The following is a 27,818-nucleotide window of genomic DNA, read 5'->3' on the forward strand; positions in this document are numbered from 1 at the left end:
GTAGCCGCACGTTATTACTTCTCCTCTGGTTCTCCAGAATTTGCACACGATTGCGAAGAGCTTCGATATCATGTTCCTTACTGGCTTTTTCATTGCGCCATAGCTCCGAGGCTTCCTCAATGTGTGTAATGCGTGCCTCGGCTTCATCCATCCGTCCTAGCATGATCGTCACAGTGGCTGTTAGTTCCTCTGTTGTTAACCCTCTGGGGCCGATGCCGATGTATACGATGGCTAAGACCAAGCTTTGCTAAATTATAAATAACTTTTTAATCATATGAGATAGAAACTTAAAGCGGCAATTTGTTTTGAAGTTATTCATTCCAACCGGACTTTGTCTCGGCAGAGAGCCGCACAGCATTTGGAGCTGTGTGAACAGAACGGAGGGCGATTCTCATTTCTTGACTGCAACAAGACAAGAGTCCCAGTTAGTGACTTTAATCCACAAAAGTGACTCACGATTGACATATTTTAATGGCTTTGAGAGGGGTTAAGAAGTGGACTTGAAACTTCTGAAGAGCAGTGAATCGAACCAATGAGCCAACGGATTGAAGCACTGCTTCATTGGTTCACGCTTCAAAGTGGAGTCGTGCTGCAGAAACGGTTGATTACAGAGCTGGTGCTCGGTCTGTAATCAATGTAGAGGAAGTTTCCAAACACCCTCATAAACAACAGCCGCTCTGAAGGACGAATAAGGGAAGGGAAGTCTATTGATGTCGGTGGATCGAAAAGAACAGGTTCTTGATACCCAACCCTATAAGCACCTACAGGATCTGTCTGCCTCAATCCTGGATGTTCATAAATCCAGGCCCAGCTCCTCACTCAGCTTCTGAGATGCTGCATTCAGTGAACCTCCAGCTTCCCCAAAGACCACAGCAAAGTCAAGCTCACTAAAACTACTCAACATCAAAGGCATACAAGGTGCTGGTTTCTACAACACCCAGTCCACCTGAGTATTGAACATCCTTGGAAAACACCAGTATCCATTGAGATGAAATCAGAGACTCTGTGCCCACTCGGCACAGCACACAGTCTGTGAGTCTGGGCCTGCTACAGTGTTTAGCAACTTGTTGTGGGATCCCACAAATTTTCAGAATGGCCCAGAGGGCAGCCTGGTCATCAGTGTCAAATGCTTTGTGAAAATCAAGTGGTACATGTTATACTTTTATACTTGAGTTAATTTTGAAAAGCTGAAGTTATTGTTGTCAGGTTGCCATTGGGCTCTAGGGTGCTTAGAAAATGGCAAAAAGCCCATTAGAGGTGTTGACACATCACAGTGGTAACCCTTTGTCTTCTTCCTTGGCTCCCCATGCAGGTGTGGAAAGCTCGCCTGAATGGCTATGAGGAAGCTCTGAAGCTCTTTCAGAGGGTTGAAGATGAGAAGAGTCCAGAGTGGGGGAAGTACCTGGGCCTAATAAAGAAGTTTGTGACCGATTCTAATGCTGTGGCTCAGCTTAAAGGCCTGGAGGCCGCTCTGGCTTTTATTGAAAATGCACATGTCGCTGGCAAGTAAGTCATCACCACATGAAAAATGAATACTGATAGGAACATACAACATATTCAACACATACAGCATACAACTGTGCAAACCGGTATAAATCTTGTCATAGAGAAATCTCATGAAATAACACAGCAACAAGTGGACATCTGCATTTTAAGAAAATCCTTCTGTGTTCCACTCCGCCAGGAAGTTGTGACTGGTGGTGCAAGAGACTGCGCACGTTCCACTGTGCACAGTTTCTCCAATCACAGCCACAGGAGCATATAACTCTTCAGAGTTGTCTTGGTGTTTTGGTGGCTTCCCTCACTCGTCTCCTTGCACAGCCATTCAGTCTGTCTGAACTGCCTCCAACAGACAGATTTGCCATCCTGTTTGTATTAGTGACTGGTGTAAATGAAGTACTTGGAAATGTTCATGTATCCATCAACCTGACTCGTCTCAAGAAAACTGACTAATAGTAAAGCTCTTTGTCAACGCAAGTCCTTTTATTTATTTTGTCCAAATCGAGGGGTTGTGCATAAAATGGCTGTAGTTTTTAAATGGTTAATGTGACATTTTTGTTAAACTCCTTGAATTAACCCTGAAGGTTGATTCACCATGAAATAAATATTTTGTAGCTGTTATTTTTAAATAACTTTAGTTTATTGTTTACCAAATGTAGTTGTGGAAAAATGAGTTGTTAACCAAGGTGTATGTCAGTTTGTTTCCAGTGTTTGTTTTCATCTGTATTTCTGCCTTCCTGCTGTGGTGATCTTGAAATTCCTGTGTGAAATGTTCTTGCAGTAACTGTGTCCACTGTGTGTGGTTTGTGTGTTTTCTGCAGAACGACAGGTGAAGTAGTGTCGGGCGTAGTGAACAAAGTGTTCAACCAGCCTAAGGCGCGAGCGAAGGAGCTGGGCATGGACATCTGCCTGATGTACATCGAGATCGAGAAGGCTGAGATGGTTCAGGAGGAGCTGCTAAAAGGACTGGACAACAAGAACCCCAAGATCATGGTGGCCTGTATCAAGACCATCACCAAGGCCCTCAGGTCAGTGAGACTCACTGGACATGTGCCCATAAAATAATATTGTGAAGTATCTGAATAAGAGCATTTTATAGTATAATTCTCCCCTGAGTTCATCAGTGCTGGTGTTGATGCAGATACTGACATTATTTTACAGCTGATACATGTGCATACAGTAGCAGGGCAGCACAACACTGACTGGATTTCACATCAGCTCCATCACTATTTGTTGATGGTTGAAGGATTTCCACACAACAAGATGAATCAAGTCCAGGCTGGAATCTCCTGTATGCATTCTAGCAAACTGTAGCTGAAATATCACGTGTCCTCTGTGCCGCTCTGGATTCTAAGTTACACCGAGCTGCTGCTCACACTACACGTCTCCAATCAGACCGTCAGTAAAAGCATCAGATACTGAGTAAGAGACAGGAAATGCAGAGAACTTACTGCTGCATCACTTTGTAAAAGTGTTCTGTCTTTAAAGAGGAACGGCGCACACAGCTCCTGCTGCTGTTCTGCAGAGAGAGTTTATCAGTTAAAAAGGCAAACATTTGTTGTTTTGTGGTCTCATGAAGGAAGCTCGTACTGGAGTTTAAGCACTTTCACAAACAGTAGTCTGACTCCGTATGTGACAAAGATCCATGTCGGTGAGGTGGGTGGTCCAGGTTTTTCTGTGCTGCTTTGTCATATCAGGAGGCACACTGGTCAAGGTCATTCATCTGCATCATTGTTATGCAAAGCTGTGAATAAACTGCACCATAAAGCAAATGCGTGTTTGAAAGGCAAAATAATGAACAGCACCCCCAACAGGCCCAAGAGCAGAACTGAAATGAAAAAAGTCAGAGGAACAGTCTCCTGACACAGTGCTTGTTTTCTGCAGACACACAAGCTGATGTCGTGAGTTGGACCGTTTGTTGTCCTCTCCATCTTTTACATTCAGAGTACCCCTTCTTACCTCTGTTTTTAATCATCTCCCTCAGTGAGTTTGGATCCACGATCATCTCTCTGAAGCCCGTGGTGAACGTTTTACCCAAGCAGTTTGAGTCCAGGGACCAAGCTGTGAGGAATGAAGCCAAACTGCTGGCTGTGGAGATCTACAAATGGATCAGAGACGCTCTGAGACACTCGTTACAAAGTATTAACTCTGTACAGGTGAGACTCTTCTTCCCTCTTACACTATATTTAACATTTCAACTTCAGCTCAGTGTTGTAAAGTCATCCTAAGCCTGTGCTTTACGTGCTGTGTTCCTGCAGCTGAAGGAGCTGGAGGAGGAGTGGGTGAAGTTGCCTCCATCTCCACCCAAACAGACCAGGTTCCTGCGCTCCCAGCAAGACCTGAAAGCCAAGTTTGAACAACAAGCCCAAGGAGGAGACAACTCTGAAGGTAGGTCGCAGAAACTGGTAGCCTTAAGCAGGTGTGCACATTTATTTAGTTTTACAAGTGGGAGGGAAAAGGATAAAAACAGAATCAGAATACTATATTAATCCCAACTTCATCACTGGGTCTCCTGATCAGTTTATTGAGTCTGTTCTGTCTGCTGCTCCAACACACAGCAGCAAACATGATAGCATTGACTACCACAGACTCATAAAACACCTTCAGCATGGTCTGGCACATGTTAAAGGACTGGAGTCTCCTCAGGCAACAAAGGCGGCCGGGCCCTTCTTGTGGAGGGCTTCAGTGTTTTTAGCCCAGTCCATTTTATTGTCAGTGTGCATCCCCAGATATCTGTAACCGTCAGCCATGTCCACACTCTGCCGCTGTATGGATACAGGGGTCACCGGTGCCTTGATTCTCCTCATGTCCACAAACAGCTCTGTTGTCTTTGTAACATTTAGCTGCAGATGGTCCTGCTCACATATGTAGTTTAGCTGCTTTAGACCTGGACCCAGATACCATCACATGTCCCACAATACCTCATTAATTAAATACATAAAATGCTAATTAACTGTTTTTGCCATCGTCCAGCAGTTTGTTTCTGACCATTGCCAACACAGTTAATTCATTGGATGTAATCACGTAACAATGCAACATCTGTTGCATTGTTTCTGTAAAGGCTCTCAGTTGTCCAGGTGGTTTCCATAGTAGAAAAGCTTGAATCTTCGACAGGACTGGGTTGCTTGATGCGAGGACATTTCGCTTCTAATCAAATCAGATCAAATCAGTTTTATTTTTCATTGTAATAAAAAAATTGATTGATTGATTGATTGATTATTTTATTTAGATAGCACCAAATCACAACAAACAGTTGCCCCAAGGCGCTTTATATTGTAAGGCAAAAGCCATACAATAATTACAGAAAAACCCCAACGGTCAAAACGACCCCCTGTGAGCAAGCACTTGGCGACAGTGGGAAGGAAACACTCCCTTTTAACAGGAAGAAACCTCCAGCAGAACCAGGCTCAGGGAGGGGCAGTCTTCTGCTGGGACTGGTTGGGGCTGAGGAAGAGAATCAGGAAAAAGACATGCTGTGGAAGACAGCAGAGATCAATCACTAATGATTAAATGCAGAGTGGTGCATACAGAGCAAAAAGAGAAAGAAAGACTCAGTGCATCATGGGAACCCCCCAGCAGTCTAAGTCTATAGCAGCATAACTAAGGGATGGTTCAGGGTCACCTGATCCAGCCCTAACTATAAGCTTTAGACACCATGTTTCTAAGGTTTGTGGGGCCAAGTACAATAACTTCAGTTTTATCTGAATTTAAAAGCAGGAAATTAGAGGTCATCCATGTCTTTATGTCTGTAAGACATTCCTGCAGTTTAACTAATTGGTGTGCATCCTCTGGCTTCATGGATAGATAAAGCTGGGTATCATCTGCGTAACAATGAAAATTTAAGCAATGCTGTCTAATACAACCCCTGGCAATAATTATGGAATCACGAGCCTCGGAGGATGTTCATTCAGTTGTTTAATTTTGTAGAAAAAAAGCAGATCACAGACATGACACAAAACTAAAGTCATTTCAAATGGCAACTTTCTGGCTTTAAGAAACACTATAAGAAATCAGGAAAAAAAATTGTGGCAGTCAGTAACGGTTACTTTTTTAGACCAAGCAGAAGGAAAAAAAATATGGACTCACTCAATTCTGAGGAATAAATTATGGAATCACCCTGTAAATTTTCATCCCCAAAACTAACACCTGCATCAAATCAGATCTGCTCGTTAGTCTGCATCTAAAAAGGAGTGATCACACCTTGGAGAGCTGTTGCACCAAGTGGACTGACATGAATCATGGCTCCAACATGAGAGAAGTCAGTTGAAACAAAGGAGAGGATTATCAAACTCTTAAAAGAGGGTAAATCATCACGCAATGTTGCAAAAGATGTTGGTTGTTCACAGTCAGCTGTGTCTAAACTCTGGACCAAATACAAACAACATGGGAAGGTTGTTAAAGGCAAACATACTGGTAGACCAAGGAAGACATCAAAGCGTCAAGACAGAAAACTTAAAGCAATATGTCTCAAAAATTGAAAATGCACAACAAAACAAATGAGGAACGAATGGGAGGAAACTGGAGTCAATGTCTGTGACCGAACTGTAAGAAACCGCCTAAAAGAAATGGGATTTACATACAGAAAAGCTAAACGAAAGCCGTCATTAACACCTAAACAGAAAAAAACAAGGTTACAATGGGCTAAGGAAAAGCAATCGTGGAATGTGGATGACTGGATGAAAGTCATATTCAGTGATAAATCTCGAATCTGCATTGGGCAAGGTGATGATGCTGGAACTTTTGTTTGGTGCCGTTTCAATGAGATTTATAAAGATGACTGCCTGAAGAGAACATGTAAATTTCCACAGTCTTTGATGATATGGGGCTGCATGTCAGGTAAAGGCACTGGGGAGATGGCTGTCATTACATCATCAATAAATGCACAAGTTTACGTTGACATTTTGGACACTTTTCTTATTCCATCAATTGAAAGGATGTTTGGGGATGATGAAATCATTTTTCAAGATGATAATGCATCTTGCCATAGAACAAAACTGTGAAAACATTCCTTGCAAAAAGACACATAAGGTCAATGTCATGGCCTGCAAATAGTCCGGATCTTAATCCAATTGAAAATCTTTGGTGGAAGTTGAAGAAAATGGTCCATGACAAGGCTCCAAACTGCAAAGCTGATCTGGCAACAGCAATCAGAGAAAGTTGGAGCCAGATTGATGAAGAGTACTGTTTGTCACTCATTAAGTCCATGCCTCAGAGACTGCAAGCTGTTATAAAAGCCAGAGGTGGTGCAACAAAATACTAGTGATGTGTTGAAGCGTTCTTTTGTTTTTCATGATTCCATAATTTTTTCCTCAGAATTGAGTGATTCCATATTTTTTTCCCTCTGCTTGGTCTAAAAAAGTAACTGTTACTGACTGCCACAATTTTTTTTCCTGATTTCTTATAGTGTTTCTTAAAGCTAGAAAGTTGCCATTTGAAATGACTTTAGTTTTGTGTCATGTCTGTGATCTGCTTTTTTTCTACAAAATTAAACAACTGAATGAACATCCTCCAAGGCCGGTGATTCCATAATTTTTGCCAGGGATTGTAATACTGCCTAAGGGAAGCATGTATAAAGTGAATAAAATTGGTCCTAGCACAGAACCTTGTGGAACTCCATAATTAACCTTAGTCTGTGAAGAAGACTCCCCATTTACATGAACAAATTGTAATTTATTAGATAAATATGATTCAAACCACCGCAGCGTAGTGCCTTTAATACCTATGGCATGCTCTAATCTCTGTAATAAAATTTTATGGTCAACAGTATCAAAAGCAGCACTGAGGTCTAACAGGACGAGCACAGAGATGAGTCCACTGTCTGAGGCCATAAGAAGATCATTTGTAACCTTCACTAATGCTGTTTCTGTACTATGATGAATTCTAAAACCTGACTGAAATTCTTCAAATAGACCATTCCTCTGCAGATTATCAGTTAGCTGTTTTACAACTACCCTTTCAAGAATTTTTGAGAGAAAAGGAAGGTTGGAGATTGGCCTATAATTAGCTAAGATAGCTGGGTCGAGTGATGGCTTTTTAAGTAATGGTTTAATTACTGCCACCTTAAAAGCCTGTGGTACATAGCCAACTAATAAAGATAGATTGATCATATTTAAGATCGAAGCATTAATTAATGGTAGGGCTTCCTTGAGCAGCCTGGCTGGATTAGCAGCCTAATCACAGAAGCTTCCTCAGCTAAATTTGTTGCTCTGGTAGTCTGACTTATGCCTTGACTCTTGTAGAGAAGAATAACAGAAGCCAGCAAAGCTGGAGTTTTAAACCTAACCAGACCCCTCCTACCGAGAGGCAGACTGCTTTTGGCAGTGACTAACAATTGCTCTAATTAGCACCGATTGTGCCCTAGTTAACACTCTCCTAATGACAGAGCAGCTGTCCCTCCTAACGATGGGACTGACGCCTCTCCTGATGACTCTCCTGACAACGTGAATGACTCATTACCATGAACAAAACACTGAAACTGCTTTGACCTGAGTACCCCATTGTAAACAGTTGACAAAGCGTGTCTCAGACCCCCTCCCCGGTTAAGGCTGGGTTTCAACTGTTTCACATACAATGCTTCCTTCACTGCCCTCTCAAACCATTTCTTTTCTCTGGCTAAGATTTTAACTTCCTTGTCCTCAAATGTGTGGTTAGTGTCTTTAAAGCCCCTTTCACATTGGCGTATTCGTAGAGCTGCTCATTGTGGTGTATCGTCTATGCTGAGATGAGCAGCTCTCCGCCAACTTTTAGCTGCTTTATGTTGAGTTTTTGTCTCCCCGTGGAAGAAATTAAATGTTTCATTTTCTTCAGCATAGAGTGCTGGACACAGTTTTAAGCAGGTCTGCGCAGCACAGCGTTACTGCATGCAAGTCTGTGCACCACGGCGCTCCTGCACACGACCAAAAACTGAGTGCTGGACCCAGAGTGATTCAGCTGAGAACATGATCACACAGCCTGTGCGTGCTCAGAACAGGGAATCGAACCTCAACTCAGAAATCCAGCAACACAACAGAAACAGCATCTCTCTCTCTCTCTCTCTCCTCGCTCTCTCTCTCTCTCTCTCTGTGTCGTTCAGAGCAGCATTTACCACAGTCAGACTCAGCAGCATCTGTACACAATGAAAGTGATCCGACAAGACACAAATAAATAATAATGACAATGATATTAAATGACTCTCTTTTTGAGCCGCACCTCACCTGCAGTAGAGAACAGAGAACACTTCCACAGAGGGCGGCATGGTACACGTGGCTGTGTGCACACATTAAAAAGTGAATACACGCAGCTGCAAGTATGAAACACAACGCTGCAATACACATCTCTACGAATACGCCAATGTGAAAGGGGCTTAAGGTGGGGGTGACCTGCAGACTGAGGTCCACCGGCGCCCTCTCTCAGCCTTTTGTGCAACGGCTATACCAGCTGTTGCACAAAAGGCTGGTATAGTTTTTTGTGCAGTGGCTGCTTAGTCTCACCTCTGTAGTGTTCTTCACAGTTTTCCTGACATCTGATAGAATACACTACATTGCTCTGTTTGAAACTGTTTGTCTCAGGGTGTTAACAGGTTTAAAGTAAACTGGGATTTTGTGCTGTCTGAAGATCTTCTGTAGTTTTTTCCCCTACTCCTGCTAAATAGGGGAGAGACACTCCTCTTCTTCTTGGCTCCGTCTCCTGTCTGTCTGGTCTCTTTGATCTTTGGGACTTCTGCACTTTATCCAGGGACCATCATGGGTACCCACATACTGTGAGGGCTTTCCGGACAAGTTGCTGTTCTTTAGCCCTTCCCTCTGTAGTTGTGGGCACCTGTAGGACTCTGTGTTGAAGAGTCCTGATCACCCCGAGCTTGTGTTCAAGGGGGTGGTTTGAGCCAAAGAGCAGATATTGGTCAGTGTGAGTGGGTTTTCTGTAAACCCCCGTCTGGAGCTGCCTGTTCTCTCCAATCATAACATCACAGTCCAAGAAGGCTAAGTGGTTGTTTCTGGCATCCTCACGTGTGAACTTGATATTGGAGTCCACCGAGTTGATGTGCTCTGTAAAGGCCTCCACTTCCTGTTGCTTGATTTTAACCCATGTGTCATTGACATATCTGAACCAGTGACTGGGAGAGATGCCCATGAACGACACCAAGGCTGTCTTCTCCACTAGTTCCATGTACAGATTGGCCACAATGGGGATACCAGAGAGCCCATCGCACAACCATGGATCTGCCTGTAGTAATTCCCCCTAAACTGGAAATGCGTGGTGTTAAGACAGATCTCCAAGAGTTGGCAGATGTGGTCTGGTGTAAGTTTGGTCCTTTCAAATAGATACGTGTCCTCCAGCAGCCTCTGCCTCACAGCTGAGACGGCCTCAGTGGTGGGGATGCAGGTGAACAACGATGTCACATCGAATGACACCATAGTTTCATCTGTCTCCAGCTGAAGGTCCTTGATCTTGTTCACAAAATCTTGTGTTTTCCACATGGTGGTCTGAGTTACCCACTAGAGGAGCCAAAATCCACTTGAGGTGCTTGGCCAAATTGTAAGTGATGGAATCTGTGCTGCATACAATAGGCCTGAGTGGCACATCCTGTTTGTGGAGTGGCGTCCCCAGACTGGCCGTCACAGCTGTGAGGCAGAGGCTGCTGGAGGACACGTCTCTATTTGAAAGGACCAGACTTACACCTTACACCTTGATCTTATTGACCATTCACTTGCGTTTCAGCTCCGACATCATAATAGTCCTGTTGCCTATTTGCAGCTTCGCAGTTTGTTCTGCTGCTGCAGAAATGTACTTGAAGCTTTGCTGAGTGAAGTCTATCAGCTCCGTACACGTGTCCCAGACGCAATGCAAATGAAGTATAATTAGTGATCTCTCTGAAACTGTCCCAAAAAACTGACCAGGTTTCAAAGCATGTGCTTCTGCATCCATGACACTATGGAACCACCTCCTGAAAGTCATCATATTTCTACTGCACTCTGACACAGGAAGTAGAGCACAAGGAGTCATGGCTGAATGGTCCACAGCTGTTTTAGGTGTTACCTTGAGGTTCAGCAGCATCGCTGCATTGGTGCTTGTAATCTCAGACTTTGATGCTTTCTTTCCTCCAGGAGAGGATGAGGAGGAAGCTGCAGCAGCTGTGGATCCGTATGAACTTCTGGAAGCTGTGGAGATTCTCTCCAAGGTTCCTAAAGATTTCTACGAGAAAATAGTGAGTTTTGTATACTTGTCAGAGGCTCCTAAAAATGTGGAAACATTCCCTTTAACCTGCTGTAAGATATGAAAGCCTTTATGATGAGGTGTTTGTTTCAACAGGAAGCTAAAAAGTGGCAGGAGAGGAAAGAAGCTCTGGAGGTTGTCGAGGCTCTGACCAAGAACCCCAAACTAGAGAATGGACACTATGGACACCTGGTTAGAGCACTAAATGAGGTACACTCAGCCACCACTTTACTGGATTAACGTGTTTCTAGTTTTTTGTCTTAATAATAATCCCAGAAGGGAGATTATGTTGTGGTGAAGCAAGATAGTGGCACGTGCAGATGCAGCGTGTCTGTGCTCACACTTTCAGTGCTTTGTTTTATTGTTTGTTATATACGAGGTCTGTTAGAAAAGTATCCGACCTTTTTATTTTTTTCAAAAACTATATGGATTTGAATCATGTGCGCTTGCATCAGACAAGCTTGAACCTGCGTGCGCATGCATGAGTTTTTTCACGCCTGTCGGTTGCATCATTCGCCTGTGGGCAGGCTTTGTGGGAGGAGTGGTCCAGCCCGCTCGGCGGTTTTTTATTGTTTAGGAATGGCGGAGCAACTGCCGCTTTGTTCCATGAAAATTTTTTCAGAAACTCTGCCAGACAGCCAGCTGGAAACCATTTGGAAGATTCAGATGGCTTTCTGTGAAGATTCTATCGGTATCACACCGATGAAGGACCATTAAAAGTGGATTAAAAATGGCCCACAGCGCCGGAGGGCGCACCGCGCCCCGAGCGGCCATCGACAGGCTGAAACGATCAGATCACTAACAAATTTAAGGCTCTGTTGATGCAGGACGTCGTGTGACTAGCAGAGAAGTTTCAGAAGAGGTCAGGATCAGCACTTTATCGGCACATTCCACTGTTAAAGGAGATTTTGTAATGAAAGACGTGCGGACGGATTCGCGCGTTGGGACGCAGCTGCTCATGGCACTGGACAAACAACACCTCCGTGTTGGAAGTCTCACAGGACAAGTTGGAACATGCCCAGCTGTTAAACAATTTCTCGGATACTCACTCAACTGAAAAGCCATCGAAAGCCGTCTGAATCTTACGAATGGTTTCAAACACGGAGGTGTGTTTTGTCCCGCCGCGCCATGAGCGGCTGCGTCCTGATGCGCGAATCCGTCCGCACGTACAAAATCTCCTTTAACAGTGGAATGTGCCGATAAAGTGCTGATCCAGACCTCTTCTGAAACTTCTCTGCTAGTCACACGACGTCCTGCATCAACAGAGCCTTAAATTTGTTAGTGATCTGCTCATTCCAGCCTGTTGATGGCCGCTCAGGGCGTGGTGCGCCCTCCAGCGCTGTGGGCCGTTTTTAATCCAATTTTAATGGTCCTTAAACCGTGTGATACCGACAGAATCTTCACCGAAAGCCATCTGAATCTTCCAAATGGTTTCCAGCTGGCTGTCTGGCAGAGTTTCTGAAAAAACTTTCATGGAACAAAGCGGCAGTAGCTCAGCTGTTTGCTGAGAATGAAAATCCGCCGAGGGGGCTGGACCACTCCTCCCACAGGCGAATGACGCAACCGACAGGCGTGAAAAAACTCATGCATGCGCACGAAGGTTCAAGCTTGTCTGATGCAAGCGCACATGATTCAAATCCATATAGTTTTTGAAAAAAATTAAAAAGTCGGATAGTTTTCTCACAGACCTCGTACATCCTACTTGTCTCAGCTGCTTTCTGTCGAGCTAACACCACCTACAGTTGACGCGATCTGATTAAAATTGAAGTTCATGTGAGAGAAGTATCATAGCAGAACTTCTCATTCTTACAACATCCCGGTAACATAACAAGGGACCCTGGCTCTCCGTGGCTCACCATCCCACATGGCTGCAAAATCTCCGTCTGTATACGGATGTCCGTCAGTTTTTATTTTCTGGTTCCATTTATTCCGTCATTTATAATCGCTAACTGAAAAAAATATTTTATTCCTTTATTTCGTCACAAAACGGGAGAGAAGGACGGAATTTGCTTTAAAATGTATTCCATACGGAGGCCGCCATTACAGGAAGCGGTCGTGTGCGCAGTGGTGTTCTGGGCAGCGACTCTGTCACTGCGCTCATTGCTTTCTGAAGGTAAACATGTGAGCAAAACCTCCGTTTATGGATTTCCGTCCAATTTTTTTTTTCCATGTTCCGTTTATATCGTCGTATAAAACCGCTAACTTTAAAAAATGTATATTTTATGGCTTTATTTCGACACGAAACGCGCTCCTATCAAACCGGGTGTCCCTATGAGAAAATCAAACTCACCCCTCTCTTCTACAGTGTTTAATGGCAGCCGGCATCCTTATTGTTGGACTGCTGCCACCTACTGTATCAGGCCGTTAAAGCAACCCTAAATCCTCTCATTGAGTCCCGTGTCTTTCAAGTATTTAAAAAGGCAACACTTCCTCCTCTCACTGGACTTTACTGCTAAAATACTTCCTACAGAAACTCCTTTCAGGCCTTACAATTGATTTCCTCCCGTTTTTACACTTTATAGCTTTATTTTGACATGAAATGCACCCCTCTCCAAACGTGTGTCCCGGTGATGAAATCTAACTTACCCCTCTCTTCTACGGCGCTTAATGGCATCGCACTGCTGCCACCTGCTGCATCAGTCCATTATAGCAGTACTAAATCCTCTCGATGAGTCCAGTGTCTTTCAAGTACTTAAAAAGTCAACACTAACCCCCTCTCGACCTTCTGGCTAAATTGCTTTCTACGTAAACTTCTTTTAGTACTTAGAATTGATTTATTAAGTTTTTACTCTTTAATCGATTCAAAAATGACAAGATATAATTTGTAAAATAAAATATTTTGAAGTAAAATAAAATGCTAATACTGTAAAGGTGTTCATTGGTTATGATTTTTTTTATCATTTATATTAAAACTTGTGGCATTTGAAAGTGCTGGATTGTGGTGACAGTATTTCACAAGACTTTATTTAAAATTCAGTTGGTCTGGTGTTCAATCAATCAATCAAATTTTTTTTATTTCGAACTTAGTTGTCAATTCCAGTATCATGGCAGTTCACAATATAAGCAGATCAAATGAACAAAGCTTGTTTGTACTCTCTGTACCTCTACACTCATCTAAAAAATAAACAAGATCAAAAAAGACGCAAAACAAAAAATGACAACAAGAAAGTTCGAAAGGGAGTGGGAAGAAGAAAAATCCCACCCCAGTGCACATATCTTCAGTGGTTGCTTAATTGACAGTAAATACAACTGCAGTTAATTTACAATACCTAAATATATTTACAATTTCCCCCCAAAAGTTATCTCCAATTAAATAAAACATTAAAAAAGAAAACTCAGCAGTGCCACACAGATAACATGAATGCAGAATGCCACCATAGACTTCCATTTTTTTATCTAATCAAATCAAATCAATTTTATTTATATAGCGCCAAATCACAACAAACAGTTGCCCCAAGGCGCTTTATATTGCAAGGCAAGGCCATACAATAACTACGGAAAAACCCCAATGGTCAAAACGACCCCCTGTGAACGGAAAAACCCCAACGGTCAAAACGACCCCCTGTGAGCAAGCACTTGGCAACAGTGGGAAGGAAAAACTCCCTTTTAACAGGAAGAAACCTCCAGCAGAACCAGGCTCAGGGAGGGGCAGTCTTCTGCTGGGACTGGTTGGGGCTGAGGGAGAGAACCAGGAAAAAGACATGCTGTGGAGGGGAGCAGAGATCGATCACTAATGATTAAATGCAGAGTGGTGCATACAGAGCAAAAAGAGAAAGTAACACTCAGTGCATCATGGGAACCCCCCAGCAGTCTAAGTCTATAGCAGCATAACTAAGGGATGGTTCAGGGTCACCTGATCCAGCCCTAACTATAAGCTTTAGCAAAAAGGAAAGTTTTAAGCCTAATCTTAAAAGTAGAGAGGGTGTCTGTCTCCCTGATCTGAATTGGGAGCTGGTTCCACAGGAGAGGAGCCTGAAAGCTGAAGGCTCTGCCTCCCATTCTACTCTTACAAACCCTAGGAACTACAAGTAAGCCTGCAGTCTGAGAGCGAAGCGCTCTATTGGGGTGATATGGTACTATGAGGTCCCTAAGATAAGATGGGACCTGATTATTCAAAACCTTATAAGTAAGAAGAAGAATTTTAAATTCTATTCTAGAATTAACAGGAAGCCAATGAAGAGAGGCCAATATGGGTGAGATAGGGACTAGAAGGAGAGAGCATGTCAGTACTCTAGCTGCAGCATTTTGAATTAACTGAAGGCTTTTCACAGGGAACTTTTAGGACAACCTGATAATAATGAATTACAATAGTCCAGCCTAGAGGAAATAAATGCATGAATTAGTTTTTCAGCATCACTCTGAGACAAGACCTTTCTAATTTTAGAGATATTGCGCAAATGCAAAAAAGCAGTCCTACATATTTGTTTAATATACGCATTGAATGACATATCCTGATCAAAAATGACTCCAAGATTTCTCACAGTATTACTAGAGGTCAGGGTAATGCCATCCACAGTAAGGATCTGGTTAGACACCATGTTTCTAAGATTTCTGGGGCCAAGTACAATAACTTCAGTTTTATCTGAGTTTAAAAGCAGGAAATTAGAGGTCATCCATGTCTTTATGTCTGTAAGACAATCCTGCAGTTTAGCTAATTGGTGTGTGTCCTCTGGCTTCATGGATAGATAAAGCTGGGTATCATCTGCGTAACAATGAAAATTTAAGCAATACCGTCTAATAATACTGCCTAAGGGAAGCATGTATAAAGTGAATAAAATTGGTCCTAGCACAGAACCTTGTGGAACTCCATAATTAACTTAGTCTGTGAAGAAGATTCCCCATTTACATGAACAAATTGTAATCTATTAGACAAATATGATTCAAACCACCGCAGCGCAGTGCCTTTAATACCTATGGCATGCTCTAATCTCTGTAATAAAATTTTATGGTCAACAGTATCAAAAGCAGCACTGAGGTCTAACAGAACAAGCACAGAAATGAGTCCACTGAGGCCATTAGAAGATCATTTGTAACCTTCACTAATGCTGTTTCTGTACTATGATGAATTCTAAAACCTGACTGAAACTCTTCAAATAGACCATTCCTCTGCAAATAGACCATTCCTCTGCACAAATCTAATAACAGCCATGGACTTGCTGCCAGTAGAACTGCAGGTTGAGGTGCTGAAGTATGTAGGTATCATGGACCTACTCAATGTGGAGAAGGCCTACGGCCACATGCCATCCATCCGCACACCAAGTCTTTGGAGAGAGGTGAAGATGTACAGGATTGATGACCAGTACTTGCCAGAAGTGTGGGAGTTTATGACCAAGGAAGTGGGATGCCACTTGAAGGAACTTCATTTGCCCTACATGGCAGAAGAAGAGATAAGCTTCAGCGATGGGGAAAAAGACTTTTCATTGGCAATACTTATGTCTTTTAGTGTCTTTAAGTGTATTATTTATTTTTCCAGGTAATAGCATAAAGGTTCTAATAATTTATTTATTTAAGACACACTTAGGATTTGATTAATTGTGTAGAATGAAAGCAGAAATTATAGTCAGTTAAATTATTGCAGACAGTCATTCCATTTGTGGATGGTAACTTATTATGGACACATACTGTCATACAAAATAGTAAATAAATTGTGATGAAATTAATACACTTTAGTCATTTTTTGCAGTATGATAAAAGCACTGTTTTAGGCAAAGGAAAACTGTCCAAATTGCACTCAGAATGCACCAAATTGCACCATTTTTTCAAAATTTCCGGGGGGGCATGCCCCCGTACCCCCATAGATGACTTCGTGGCTTCGCTGCACAGTCTGTCCACTCACGGAAAATGTTCAGTCAAAAAATTTTCATTTGCTTGCAGCCATGATCCCAACAAGCAAAAAATGTGCATGCAGGGCCAATGGACAAGTCAGGCTACGGAAGTGGCCCCACAAACCAATGCTTCCCAGCCTTTCCCTCACCAATTGAAGATCCTTCTCTAATAAAATGGATGAATTGAGGCTGCAGACGGCTTCAGATAACTACACCACTGTGTCCTAGTCTTTACTGAAACTTGGCTGCACTTTTCAGTCCGAGACTCTGCTATCGAAACTTCATCAACACAGACTTCATCAACACATCAAATGTGCCAGGAGAAAGTACACTGGACAAGGTTTACACCAATATTAAGCTAGGTTACAGGGCCAGACTTGCACCACACAGACAAGTCAGACCACATGTCTCTGCAGCTCATCCCTGCATACGCCCCCCCTCCGGAAATCCACCCCCTCCACCATTAAGACAGTCAAAACACGACCAGGCGGTGCTTCTCAGCAGCTGCAGGATGGCTTCAACAGCACTGACTGGGACGTCTTTGAGGATGAGGACCTGGATGTGTTTACAGACACTGTACTGTGTTACATTAAGAACTGTGTAGATACAGTCACAATAGAGAAACGCATGATCCGGGTCGACCCCAATCAGAAACCCTGGATGACAGGGAGATGAAGCAGCTGCTGAAGGAGAGAGACTCCACCTTCAAATTCTGGTGACGGGGCTCTCTACAGCACAGCCCACGCCAACCTGAAGAGAGGCATCAGGAAGACCAAAGAGGACTTTAGGAGGAGGATGGATGACCACCTGGACAGCAACAACAGCAGGCAGGCATAGACGGTGGTCCAACACCTCACCAACTACAAACCCAGTATCAGAGCTGCTGAAGGTGACGCTGCACTGGCAGAAGAGTTAAATCTCTTTTTTTGCTCACTTCGAGACTGACATCAGGTGCAGCCATGTCGCTGCCAGTGGCCCAGAGCAACGTCACGGTGGGGGAGCACAAGGTGAGGCGCTCTGGCAGTGGTGTATGTATGTATGTACGTATATAGGTACGTACCTCCCTCCCACCCTTAAAAGGTACAAGCATTCTGAAATCAGCTCCTGTCACACTTTTAGGAGCAATTTCATGTAACTTTGTACAAATCCTTGTTATAAGTTGGTAAATGAGCATATTTTCATATTCTTCCAGTTGGGCTAATTTTGCCATTGATGGCCTTGGATTAACAAAGCTAGATTCCCTCAGTTTCATGCTTGGGTGCCTGCATTCTGAAATCAACTCCTCTCACATGTTTAGTAGGAATTTCATGTAACTTGGTACGAATTCATATCTGTCTGTCTTAATAATAACTAGCATGTTGCCCGTGGGGATCCACCGGCTCTCAATTGGGTAATGTTTATAAAATAGGTAGCTGACATTTTTCAATGGTGGTAATAAATTATGCAAAGTTTCAATAATTAGTTGGAATGGTGTAAGAGTCCAGAATGTTTTTAAAACCTTAGACCTCAACAGTTTTTAGAAGAAGAACTCAACCCTTTTATTTCCTGTTAATTATATAATTTTTAAATATTCATTTACTGTCTTAATGTATTTATATATTTTTTCAGGTTCTTGTTACCATATTCACACTAACGTTATTATGTTATTATTACTTCTGTTTTGTCATTTGATTTTTAAATGGACCACAATGGAAATTAGCGTTTTCACTTTCTTGTGTCATCCATGTAATTCTTAGCAATGGTATTATGTACAACCCCCGTTTCAGTGAAGTTGGGATGTTGTGTAAAATGTAAATGAAAACGGAATACAATGATTTACAAATCCTCTTCATCCTATATTCAGCTGAATACACCACAAAGACAAGATATTTAATGTTCAAACTGATAAACTTTATTTTCTGTGTTATTGTTTTATGTTTACCACTGTGTTACATCACCTTCCCTTGTAACAACACTCAATAAGCGTTTGGGAACTGACAACACTAATTGTTGAAGCTTTGTAGGTGGAATTCTTTCCCATTCTTGCTTGATGTACGACTTCAGTTGTTCACCAGTCTGGGGTCTCCGTTGTATTTTGTGCTTCATAATGCGCCACACATTTTCAATGGGTGACAGGTCTGGACTGCAGGCAGGCCAGTCTAGTACCTGCACTCTTTTACTATGAAGCCACACTGTTGTAACATGTGCAGAATGTGTCTTGGCATTGTCTTGCTGAAATAAGCAGGGACGTCCCTGAAAAAGACGTTGCTTGGATGGCAGCATGTTTAGCTCCAAAACCTGGATGTACCTTTCAGCATTGATGGTGCCATCACAGATGTGTAAGTTGCCCATGTCACGGGCACTAACACACCCCCATACCATCACAGATGCTGGCTTTTGAACTTTGCGCTGGTAACAATCTGGATGGTCTTTTCCTCTTTTGTCTGGAGGACACGACATCCATGATTTCCAAAAACAATTTGAAATGTGGACTAATTAGACCACAGCACACTTTTCCACTTTGTCTGTCCATTTCATATGAGCTTGGGCCCAGAGAATGTGATGGTGCTTCTGGATGTTGTTGATGTATGGCTTTCACTTTGCATGGTAGAGTTTTAACTTGTACTTGTAGATGTAATGATGAACTGTGTTAACTGACAGTGGTTTTCTGAAGTGTTCCTGAGCCCACGCGGTAAGATCCTTTACACAAAGATGTCGGTTTTTAATGCTTTGCCGCCTGAGGGATCGAAGGTCACGGGCATTCAGTGTTGGCTTTCGGCCTTGCCACTTACGTGTAGGAAGTTCTCCAGATCCTCTGAATCTTCTGATTATGTTATGGACTGTAGATGATGGAATCCCTAAATTCCTTGCAATTGAATGTTGAGAAACATTGTTCTTAAACTTTTGGACTATTTTTTCATGCAGTTGTTCACAAAGTGGTGATCCTCACCCCATCTTTGCTTGTGAACGGCTGAGCCTTTTGGGGATGCTCCTTTTATACCCAATCATGACACTCACCTGTTTCTACTTAACCTGTTCACCTGTGGAATGTTCCAAACAGGTGTTCTTTGAGCATTCATCAACTTCCCAGTTTTTTGTTGCCCCTGTCCCAGCTTTTTTGAAATGTGTTTGCAGGCATCCATTTCAAAATTAGCAAATATTTGCACAAAAACAAAGTCTATCAGTTTGAACATTATATATCTTGTCTTTGTGGTGTATTCAGTTGAATATAGGTTGAGGAGGATTTACAAATCAATGTATTCAGTTTTTATTTACATTTCACACAATGTCCCAACTTCATTGGAATTGGGGTTGTACTTACATTGAACTTACAAAATAAAATCATGCACGCTTTTAGTGTATAGATGATTTACTGCCCCCTGTTGGAATGGCATGTGAGTCCAGAATGTAATTATCAATGTTCATATTTCAGTGTGTGTTGTTAGCTAATATCTGTAACGCACTACACTCCTCACTCACGGTAATGGCAACATGACACTTAACTCACTCATGGTAACAGCAACATGACAGTTATCTAAACTGACTAAACCAATTGAACTACAAAAACACAATAAATAAATAACTCTTAACAACATTTAAACCTCAAAAACCCCAAAATCCCATGGTGCATTGCAGCACAGTGTCCATTGTTCACTGTTGTTAGCTAATATTGCAAATTTCTCCAAAATGTTCCATTTTTGCAGTGTTCATCCTTGACCCAAAATGAGCCATTCATCAAGTTTGACCTAATCAGTACCATGTAAGGTGACGAAACGACACTTAGAATCCAGCCTTAGTGTGCCATGGCTTACACAAAAATGTTTGATAACCATCCTAGGTTGGTAGCTGTAGCCAGGTTGGGGTCAATGAAGTATTACAGAAGTCAAAATGTAAAAATGCTCCAGTCATGTTTAAAAACTATTCCACATTATTTGTCTGGTGATAACAATTCCACAAAGGTTTAGTTTAGACTATCTATGACTGAATGTTCTGGTATTATGGGGTAAAAACAGCAAAAATGGTGATAAAGGTCAGTTTCAGGGAAAGGGAAGTCTGGGGTTCCCTGCTGGAGGTGTTGCCCCCACGACCCGAACCTGGAAAAGCGGTTGAAGATGATGATGATGATAGTTCATTTAACTTGGAACAAATACTTGTTATAGGTCAGGGGTGGGCAATCATGTGCCATGAAGGGCTGAAACACTGCAGGTTTTCCTTACTACCAATCATCTCAGCAGGTGATTTCATTGACAATCAGGTGATTATGCTCAGGGGAGAAGCTCATCAGCAACCCACCTGCTGAGGTGACTGGTTGCAAGGAAAACCTACAGTGTCTCGGCCCTTGCTGCCCACCCCTGTTATAGGTTGATAATATGCATACTGCAATGTACAAGATTTGACACATTTTGGTGGAGTTATGGCCCTCGATTAACAAACCTAGACACTGCTGGTTTCAGGAGTTGGTGCCTGCATTCTGAAATCAACTTCTGTCACATTTTTAGGAGGAATTTTGGAAAGCTTGGTACAAGTCCTTGACATGTTAGCAGAATGTAGAAGCACTTGTACCAAAAGCCGCATTTGGATATTGTGCTTTCAGAGCACTCTTGATTTAATTTGCGTGGTTTAGAGGCGTTCCGCAGAGGACTATGGTGGTAAATTTTTGGTTGACAAGGTTTTCAGGTGAAGATCTGTTTTGTGTTGCAGGTGGTGGGGAAAGATGCCAATGTGATGTTGGTAACATTGGCTGCTAAATGCCTAGCTGGGCTGGCCACCGGTCTCAGGAAGAAGTTTGGACCATATGCAGGCCAGGTGAGCATCTGACAGCAAACAATCAGAAAAAAAATCATTCAGTTTGTGTTTACACTTCGGCATTGTTCAGTGAAGTCGTGCATCACTGATGTTCTAAACCCCTTTAAAGACATTTTTTCTGGTACTGCAGTGAGCGGTTGTTTCTTACAGTATCAAAGATGTTGCCCTCTACAGTGCTTGTGTGTGTGTGTGCGTGCGTGCGTGTCTGCGCGCATTAATAAAAGAATGTGGTCATGTACACAGTTTGCTTTAAAGTGTAAAAATCTGTGTGATTACGTACTGATATGTGGGGCTTATTTTTCTGACTTCATTTTAACACAGTCACATTTATTCAGGACTGATAGATATTCAAGAAAAATGCATTTGCTTTAGCTGTTCTCTTGGTGTGTTTTTTTTTTTTTTTAATAAATGGAGCAACAGATAAGGAGGAAGTTTTCCATGTGCATGAAGTGAGGCACTCTAAAACCTGTGAAACATAAAGTGCTTAATTGTTGTATTAAATTGTGGTATGGACAGTGTCAAATTTTGGTAATTCGAGGCACTTCACACAAGTAAGGTCTAACCTTACCAACCCCCAGAGCAACATCGGTAAGGAAAAACTCCCTCTGAGGAAGAAACCTCAAGCAGACCAGACTCAAAGGTGTGACCCTCTGCTTGGGCCATGCTACAGACATAAATTACAGAACAATTCACAAAACGAATATACAGGAAATGGTGTTTGTGCACAGGACAGGAGGGTCTCCAGCACAAATACAACTCCCATCTCTGGTTGGAGCTGCACCTTAAACAGAGAGAAAAACTGTGGTCAAACTTTATGCTTCGTGTCAAAAGTCTGGCTGCAGCATTTTGAACCATTTGGAGAGCCCTAATGCTGGACTGCAGTAAACCAGAAAATAGAACACTGCAGTAGTCCATTCTAGAAGAGATAAATGCATGGAGCAGGGTCTCAGCATCAGCCATAGACAGAATGGGACGGGACGAATCTTCGCTATATTTCGCAGGTGGAAGAAAGCAGTCCTCGTAATATTTCTAATGTGGAGGTCAAAGGACAATGCAGGATCAAATATTACCCCAGGGTTCCTCACTTTGTCAGTGTGACGTATGACACACAAGCCTAGGCTGAGTGTTAACTGGTCAAATTGATGCTGATGTCTCACTGGACCAAGAACCATTATTTCAGTCTTATCAGAGTTTAAAAGTAGGAAGTTTCTAGACATCCAACGTTTCACTGATGCAAGGCAGTCTTCTAAGGATTTTATGTGAACGAGATTACCAGCAGTTATCAGCATGTATAACTGGGTATCATCTTCATAGCAGTGAAAGGTAATCCCAAAACGCAGCAATATGTGCCCAAGGGGTGCTATACGAGGTCTGTCCAAAAAGTAACGGACCTTTTTTTTTTTTTCTTTTTGAAAAACCATATGGATTTGAATCACGTGTGATTGCATCAGCCAAGCTTGAACCTTCGTGCGCATGCGTGATTTTTTTCACGCCTGTCGGTTGCGTCATACGCCTGTGAGCAGGGTTTGTGTGAGCAGTGGTCCACCCCTCTTGTCGGATTTTTATTGTGAATAAAATGTCTGAACGATTTGGAGCTTTGCTGCATCAAATTTTTTCCAGAAACTGTGAGAGACCTCCAGGTGGACACCATTCGGAAAATTAATATGGCTTTTAGCGACGATTTTATGGGGATTACACAGATTAAGGAGTGCTCCAGCCGGTTTAAAGACTGCCCACAGCGTCTGAGAGCGCTCCGAGCGCAGATCGACAGGCTGAAACCCCGCTGAATCAACCAGAACATTTCCAACGTGAAGGCTTTGTTGATCCGGGACGTCGTCTGACTTTCACAAAAAGGCAGGAGACGTGGACATCAGCACTTTTTTGGCACATTCCACTGTTACAGGAGTTTTTTTCATGGAAAGAAAAGCGGAGGGACGCGCCACAGAGCCATTCATGACACGGCACAAAACCACCTCCATGTTGGTCTCACAGGACGGCTTTGAGATGGCTTTCAGACGGCTGTCGGTGGTTTTTCAGTTGTGTGACTATCCGAGAAATTGTGGATGAGCCTGGACATGCCCCATCATGTCCTGTGAGGCTTCATCACGGCGTTGCTTTTCGCCATGCGGCTCCACTGCGACGCGCGGAACTCCTCCACTTTTCTTTCCATGAAAAAACTCCTGTAACAGTGGAATGTGCCGAAAAAGTGCTGATGTCCACGCCTTCTGCCTTTTTGTGAAAGTCAGACGACATCTCGGATCAACAAAGCCTTCACGTTGGAAATGATCTGGTTGATTCAGCGGGGTTTGAGCCTGTCGATCGGCGTTCGGAGCGCGGCATGCTCTCAGACGCTGTGGGCGGTCTTTAAACCGGCTGGAGCACTCCTTAATCTGTGTAATCCCCATAAAATCGTCCCTGAAAGCCATATTAATTTTCTGAATGGTGTCCACCTGGAGGTCTCTCACAGTTTCTGGAAAAAATTGATGCAGCAAAGCTCCAAATCGTTCAGACATTTATTTGCAATAAAAATCTGACGAGAGGGGTGGACCAGTGCTCACTCAAAGCATGTTCACAGGCGAATGACGCAACTGACAGGCGTGAAAAAACTCACACATGCGCGCGAAGGTTCAAGCTTGGCTGATGCAATCACACGTGATTCAAATCCATATGGTTTTTCAAAAAAATAAAAAGGTCCATTTTTGGACAGACCTTGTATATAACGGGAGAAAAGCAGGGGGCCTAAGACAGACCCCTGTGGAACCCCAAATTTCATGTCACTAAGGTTAGAGGTTGTGTTACTGTACAAAACACAGTGAATATGACTGGTCAAGTATGACGTCTGCCATGCAAGGGCACTCCCAGTAATCCCAAAATGATTTTCCAGCCTATTAAGTAGAATATGATGATCCACAGTATCAAATGCAGCACTGAGATCTTACAGCACCAGAACCGTAGTGGTGTCTGAATCCATCGTAAGCAGAACATCATTCACCACTTTAGTGAGAGCCGTCTCTGTGGAATGATATTTTCTAAAAGCAGACTGCAGTGGCTCAAAGAGATTATTCTCAGTAAGATAGTCTACAAGCTGCCGTGACACCACTTTTTCCAGAATTTTAGAGCAAAATGATAGATTTGATATCGGCCAATAGTTTTTCAATACACTAGGGTCAAGATTAGGTTTCTTAAGTAATGGTTTAATCACTGCAGATTTGAAACATTTAGGAACAGATCCAGAAATTAAAGAAAGATTAATAATTTCCAGCACAGTCGGCCCAAGAGTGGGCCACACTTTTGTTGGTATAGGATCAAATAAACAGGTTGTGTTTTTTGTTGACGTTACGAGTTTCGTCAGCATGTCTAGTGAGATACTATCAAATTCTGTAAATCTAGGTAATACCTCAGTAGTGGTGCCCACCTCAGTAGCAGGGTGTAGTGGCTGGGTTAAGGCATGCTGGGATATGTTTAATCTGATGTCTTCTATTTTCTTCTCAAAGTAATCCAGGAAATCTTGTTTTGTAAAAGGAGAGCAAACTGCAGGTGGTTGTCCATGAATAAGTGTTGCCACCGTGTCGAACAAGAACTTTGAGTTATGCTTGTTTTTGTTAATCAAATCAGAGTAATAGGTCCGTTTTGTAGCCAATAGTGCATGCTTATAGTCTAAAATAGCATCATGCCAAACAAGGTGGAATACTTCTTATTTTGAACAACGCCATTTCCGTTCTAGACCTCTAGCCTTATACTTGAGGTCACGCAGGTAATCATTGAGCCAAGGTGACTGTGATTTGGGGGAGCGAGGTTTTAACACAGGTGGCGCAATCATATTGAGTGTCGTTTTGAGCACTCAATTTAAACTATCCACAAGTCTGTCTACTGCTTGGGTATTTGCCAAATGTGAAGCTAAGACCTCAGGCAGTCTAGCTTTGAGTTTGGTCTTAGTTGAGGAGTTGATGCATCGCCGTGATAGTGATATATAATGTTGTTGTTCCACTAAACACAGCAGCGAAACTGTAAACTTAATAAGTGATTGATCAGAGACCACTGATGTAAGAGGCATGATGTCAATATTCGTGACAGCAATACCACATGCAAGGACCAGATCCAGGGTATTTTCACTAATGTGCATTGAGTCCCGAATGCATTGTCGAAATCCTAATGCATCCGCAATTTCCATAAATGATTTGCAGAGGGGATCAGAAGGCTTATTTAAATAAATGTTGAAGTCAGCAATGATCAGAATGCTATCTGCACTAGTTGACAACTTAGAGATGAATGCACCAAATTAATCTAAGAATTCAGAATATGGGCCAGGAGGCCTCTATACAGTGACAAAGTAATACAGCTGATTTTTATACTTCTGACCTTAGCAGTGTGTAATATCCTGAGCAAAGCGGAGAATCAGATGCTCAAACAAGTTATATTTGTGACCCCCAACAGCTAATAAGCTAAACCTAGATTTATAAATGAGAGCAACACCCCCGCCTTGCTTTGCATCATGAGGGACATGACTAAATGTATATGGTGGTGGGCAGGCCTCATTTGAGGGGAAGACAGCTGTAGGTTTAAGCCAAGTTTCACATCACCCAATCATATCTAAGTGATGATCCATAATTAGATCATTAATCAACAATGATCTTGAGGACAGTGATCTTATGTTAATGAGACCCACGCTAAGGACCTCAGTGGGGTTGAAGGTTGAACTGTTTGGATTTGGGAGTGGTTCCAGAGTAGCATATATAAGATGCCTAGAAGTAGGTTTAGGTTTGAGACATTCCATGCGATTTTTAGGTAGCAGACACAAAATCTTTGCTATTGCTGGAACAACCACTGGGCCATCCTCAATTTCAACATCATCCAATATAGTAATGGGTATTAAGTTTGCAAAGCATATCCCTCTATGATTTCTATGGACATGGCCCCAGGAATACGTTTGACAGGCATGATGTCAATATTCGTGACAGTAATACCACATCCGAGAACAAGATCCAGGATATTTCCACTAATCTGCGTCGAGTCCTGAATGCATTGCCGAAATCCTAATGCATCCACAATTTCCATAAATGATTTGCAGAGGGGATCAGAAGGCTTATTTATATGAATGTTCAAGTCACCAATGATCAGAATGTTATTTGCAGTAGTTGACAAGTTTGAAGCGAACGCACCAGGAGGCCCATACTCTGCATTGGCACTTTAACATGGGGGTCTATGGAACATGTCTTGGCACTTTAACATAAGGGTCTACGGAGAATGTCTCCCTTTTGGAACCAGCCTCAAGTGGTCATTCAAAGAACTGTAGTGTGTGCTTCATTTAACAGGACTGGGGTTCAGTCCTTTTGAGCCAACAGTCGATCCTGGTTTGCATCATGATGGTGCAGCTACATTCAAATGGAAGATCAGCGACTTTTCCAATGGACTGCGTGTCTGATACAGCCACACCCACCTTCAGCACCTGTGATGTCATCACTTAGGTCCTGTTACTGTGACATAAAAGCAGAAAATGACTACATCTGTGTGCATGAAGGTCCTCCTCCTGGTTGTTGTTTGGTTTGTTTATCCAGAACCACACTGGAAGTTTATTTTTTATAAGAGTTGGATGTGCATTGAAGTGTACCAAGTTATCGTAAATATATAAACACATCTTGTCCATTAAGATCATGTCTGTGTGTTTTGTGAGTTAGTCGGCCTGTGGCCAAAGACCATGTCTGATCCAAATCTCAACAAACGTTTTACCTCACCACTAGCTGTAAACTGGTTTAGACGGAGGTATTTTATGCCAGTGCATCTCACACTCCGTGATGTCTCCTTTAGGTGGTACCAACCATTCTGGAGAAGTTTAAGGAGAAGAAACCTCATGTTGTCCAGGCCCTGCAGGAGGCCATGGATGCCATCTTCCTCACAGTGAGTATGGATGGCAAACATTTCCGGTGCTCGTCTCCCCCACCCATCGCAAAACCAAAAAATATGTAACAGCTTGAGGCAAACTTACTTTTATACATTCATACTGAAGAAACAGCATCGTAATTCTTTGAGCCTTTAACAGCCAGAAATGCAAGTATTAGTGGTTGTGTACCGTCTTGTCCAGTGTAGTAATGGTGCGTAACTGAGTCTTCCACAGCATGGTAGGGTTGAAGGCATCTATCAGGAGTTCAGAGTGCAGACTTTAGTTTGAGGGTATTTGAGTTAGAAGTGCAGAGCTCTTATATGGTTCCACAGTTTAATCAAAGGCCAAAATTAAATGGATAATTGATCAAAGTCAACCATAATGTGGCAATCAACCAGCAGTGTTTGCCAACTAACTACTCTGGTCTGAGGCTGTGTGGCAAAAACCACTTCAGGGCAGCTGGGTAGAGGTTTGAAGTCATAAGGGTTCAGAACGTCCAGACAACGTGGTTCACTACATGTATCCTGTCCCGTAGCACAGAGGGTCCAGATTTAGTTGGAGCCACAGGACTTCTTAACCACCTCCGCTGTTACAGCTGCCAGACATTTTACACCTTGTCTTGAGTGGAAATTGAATGA

The 27,818-nt window shown here is 42.7% G+C and overlaps 1 protein-coding gene and 1 long non-coding RNA gene across 5 annotated transcripts in view; one reads left to right on the top strand and one right to left on the bottom strand.

Annotated features, from left to right (window-relative positions):
- LOC117505959 (cytoskeleton-associated protein 5-A-like) overlaps positions 1-27,818 on the top strand; it is a 123,681-nt gene that overhangs the window by 57,687 nt on the left and 38,176 nt on the right. For 3 of the 4 annotated variants that reach the window (XM_034165499.1, XM_034165498.1, XM_034165501.1), the window contains exons 3-10: positions 1,313-1,506; positions 2,322-2,528; positions 3,485-3,656; positions 3,759-3,888; positions 10,584-10,684; positions 10,789-10,902; positions 21,198-21,302; positions 27,108-27,197. In XM_034165499.1, the coding sequence (XP_034021390.1) occupies positions 1,313-1,506; positions 2,322-2,528; positions 3,485-3,656; positions 3,759-3,888; positions 10,584-10,684; positions 10,789-10,902; positions 21,198-21,302; positions 27,108-27,197 (1,113 nt within the window). The remainder of the gene's footprint in view (positions 1-1,312; positions 1,507-2,321; positions 2,529-3,484; positions 3,657-3,758; positions 3,889-10,583; positions 10,685-10,788; positions 10,903-21,197; positions 21,303-27,107; positions 27,198-27,818) is intronic. The other variant, XM_034165500.1, reaches the window with a different exon arrangement.
- On the bottom strand, positions 1,401-27,424 carry LOC117505961. The gene is made up of 3 exons (XR_004559319.1): positions 27,413-27,424; positions 16,919-16,925; positions 1,401-1,535 (listed from the first exon to the last, which is right to left on the bottom strand). It is a non-coding gene; the product is annotated as an uncharacterized LOC117505961 (long non-coding RNA).

Source organism: Thalassophryne amazonica, unplaced genomic scaffold (assembly GCF_902500255.1).
Source record: "Thalassophryne amazonica unplaced genomic scaffold, fThaAma1.1, whole genome shotgun sequence".
NCBI classification, from domain to species: Eukaryota; Metazoa; Chordata; class Actinopteri; order Batrachoidiformes; family Batrachoididae; genus Thalassophryne; species Thalassophryne amazonica.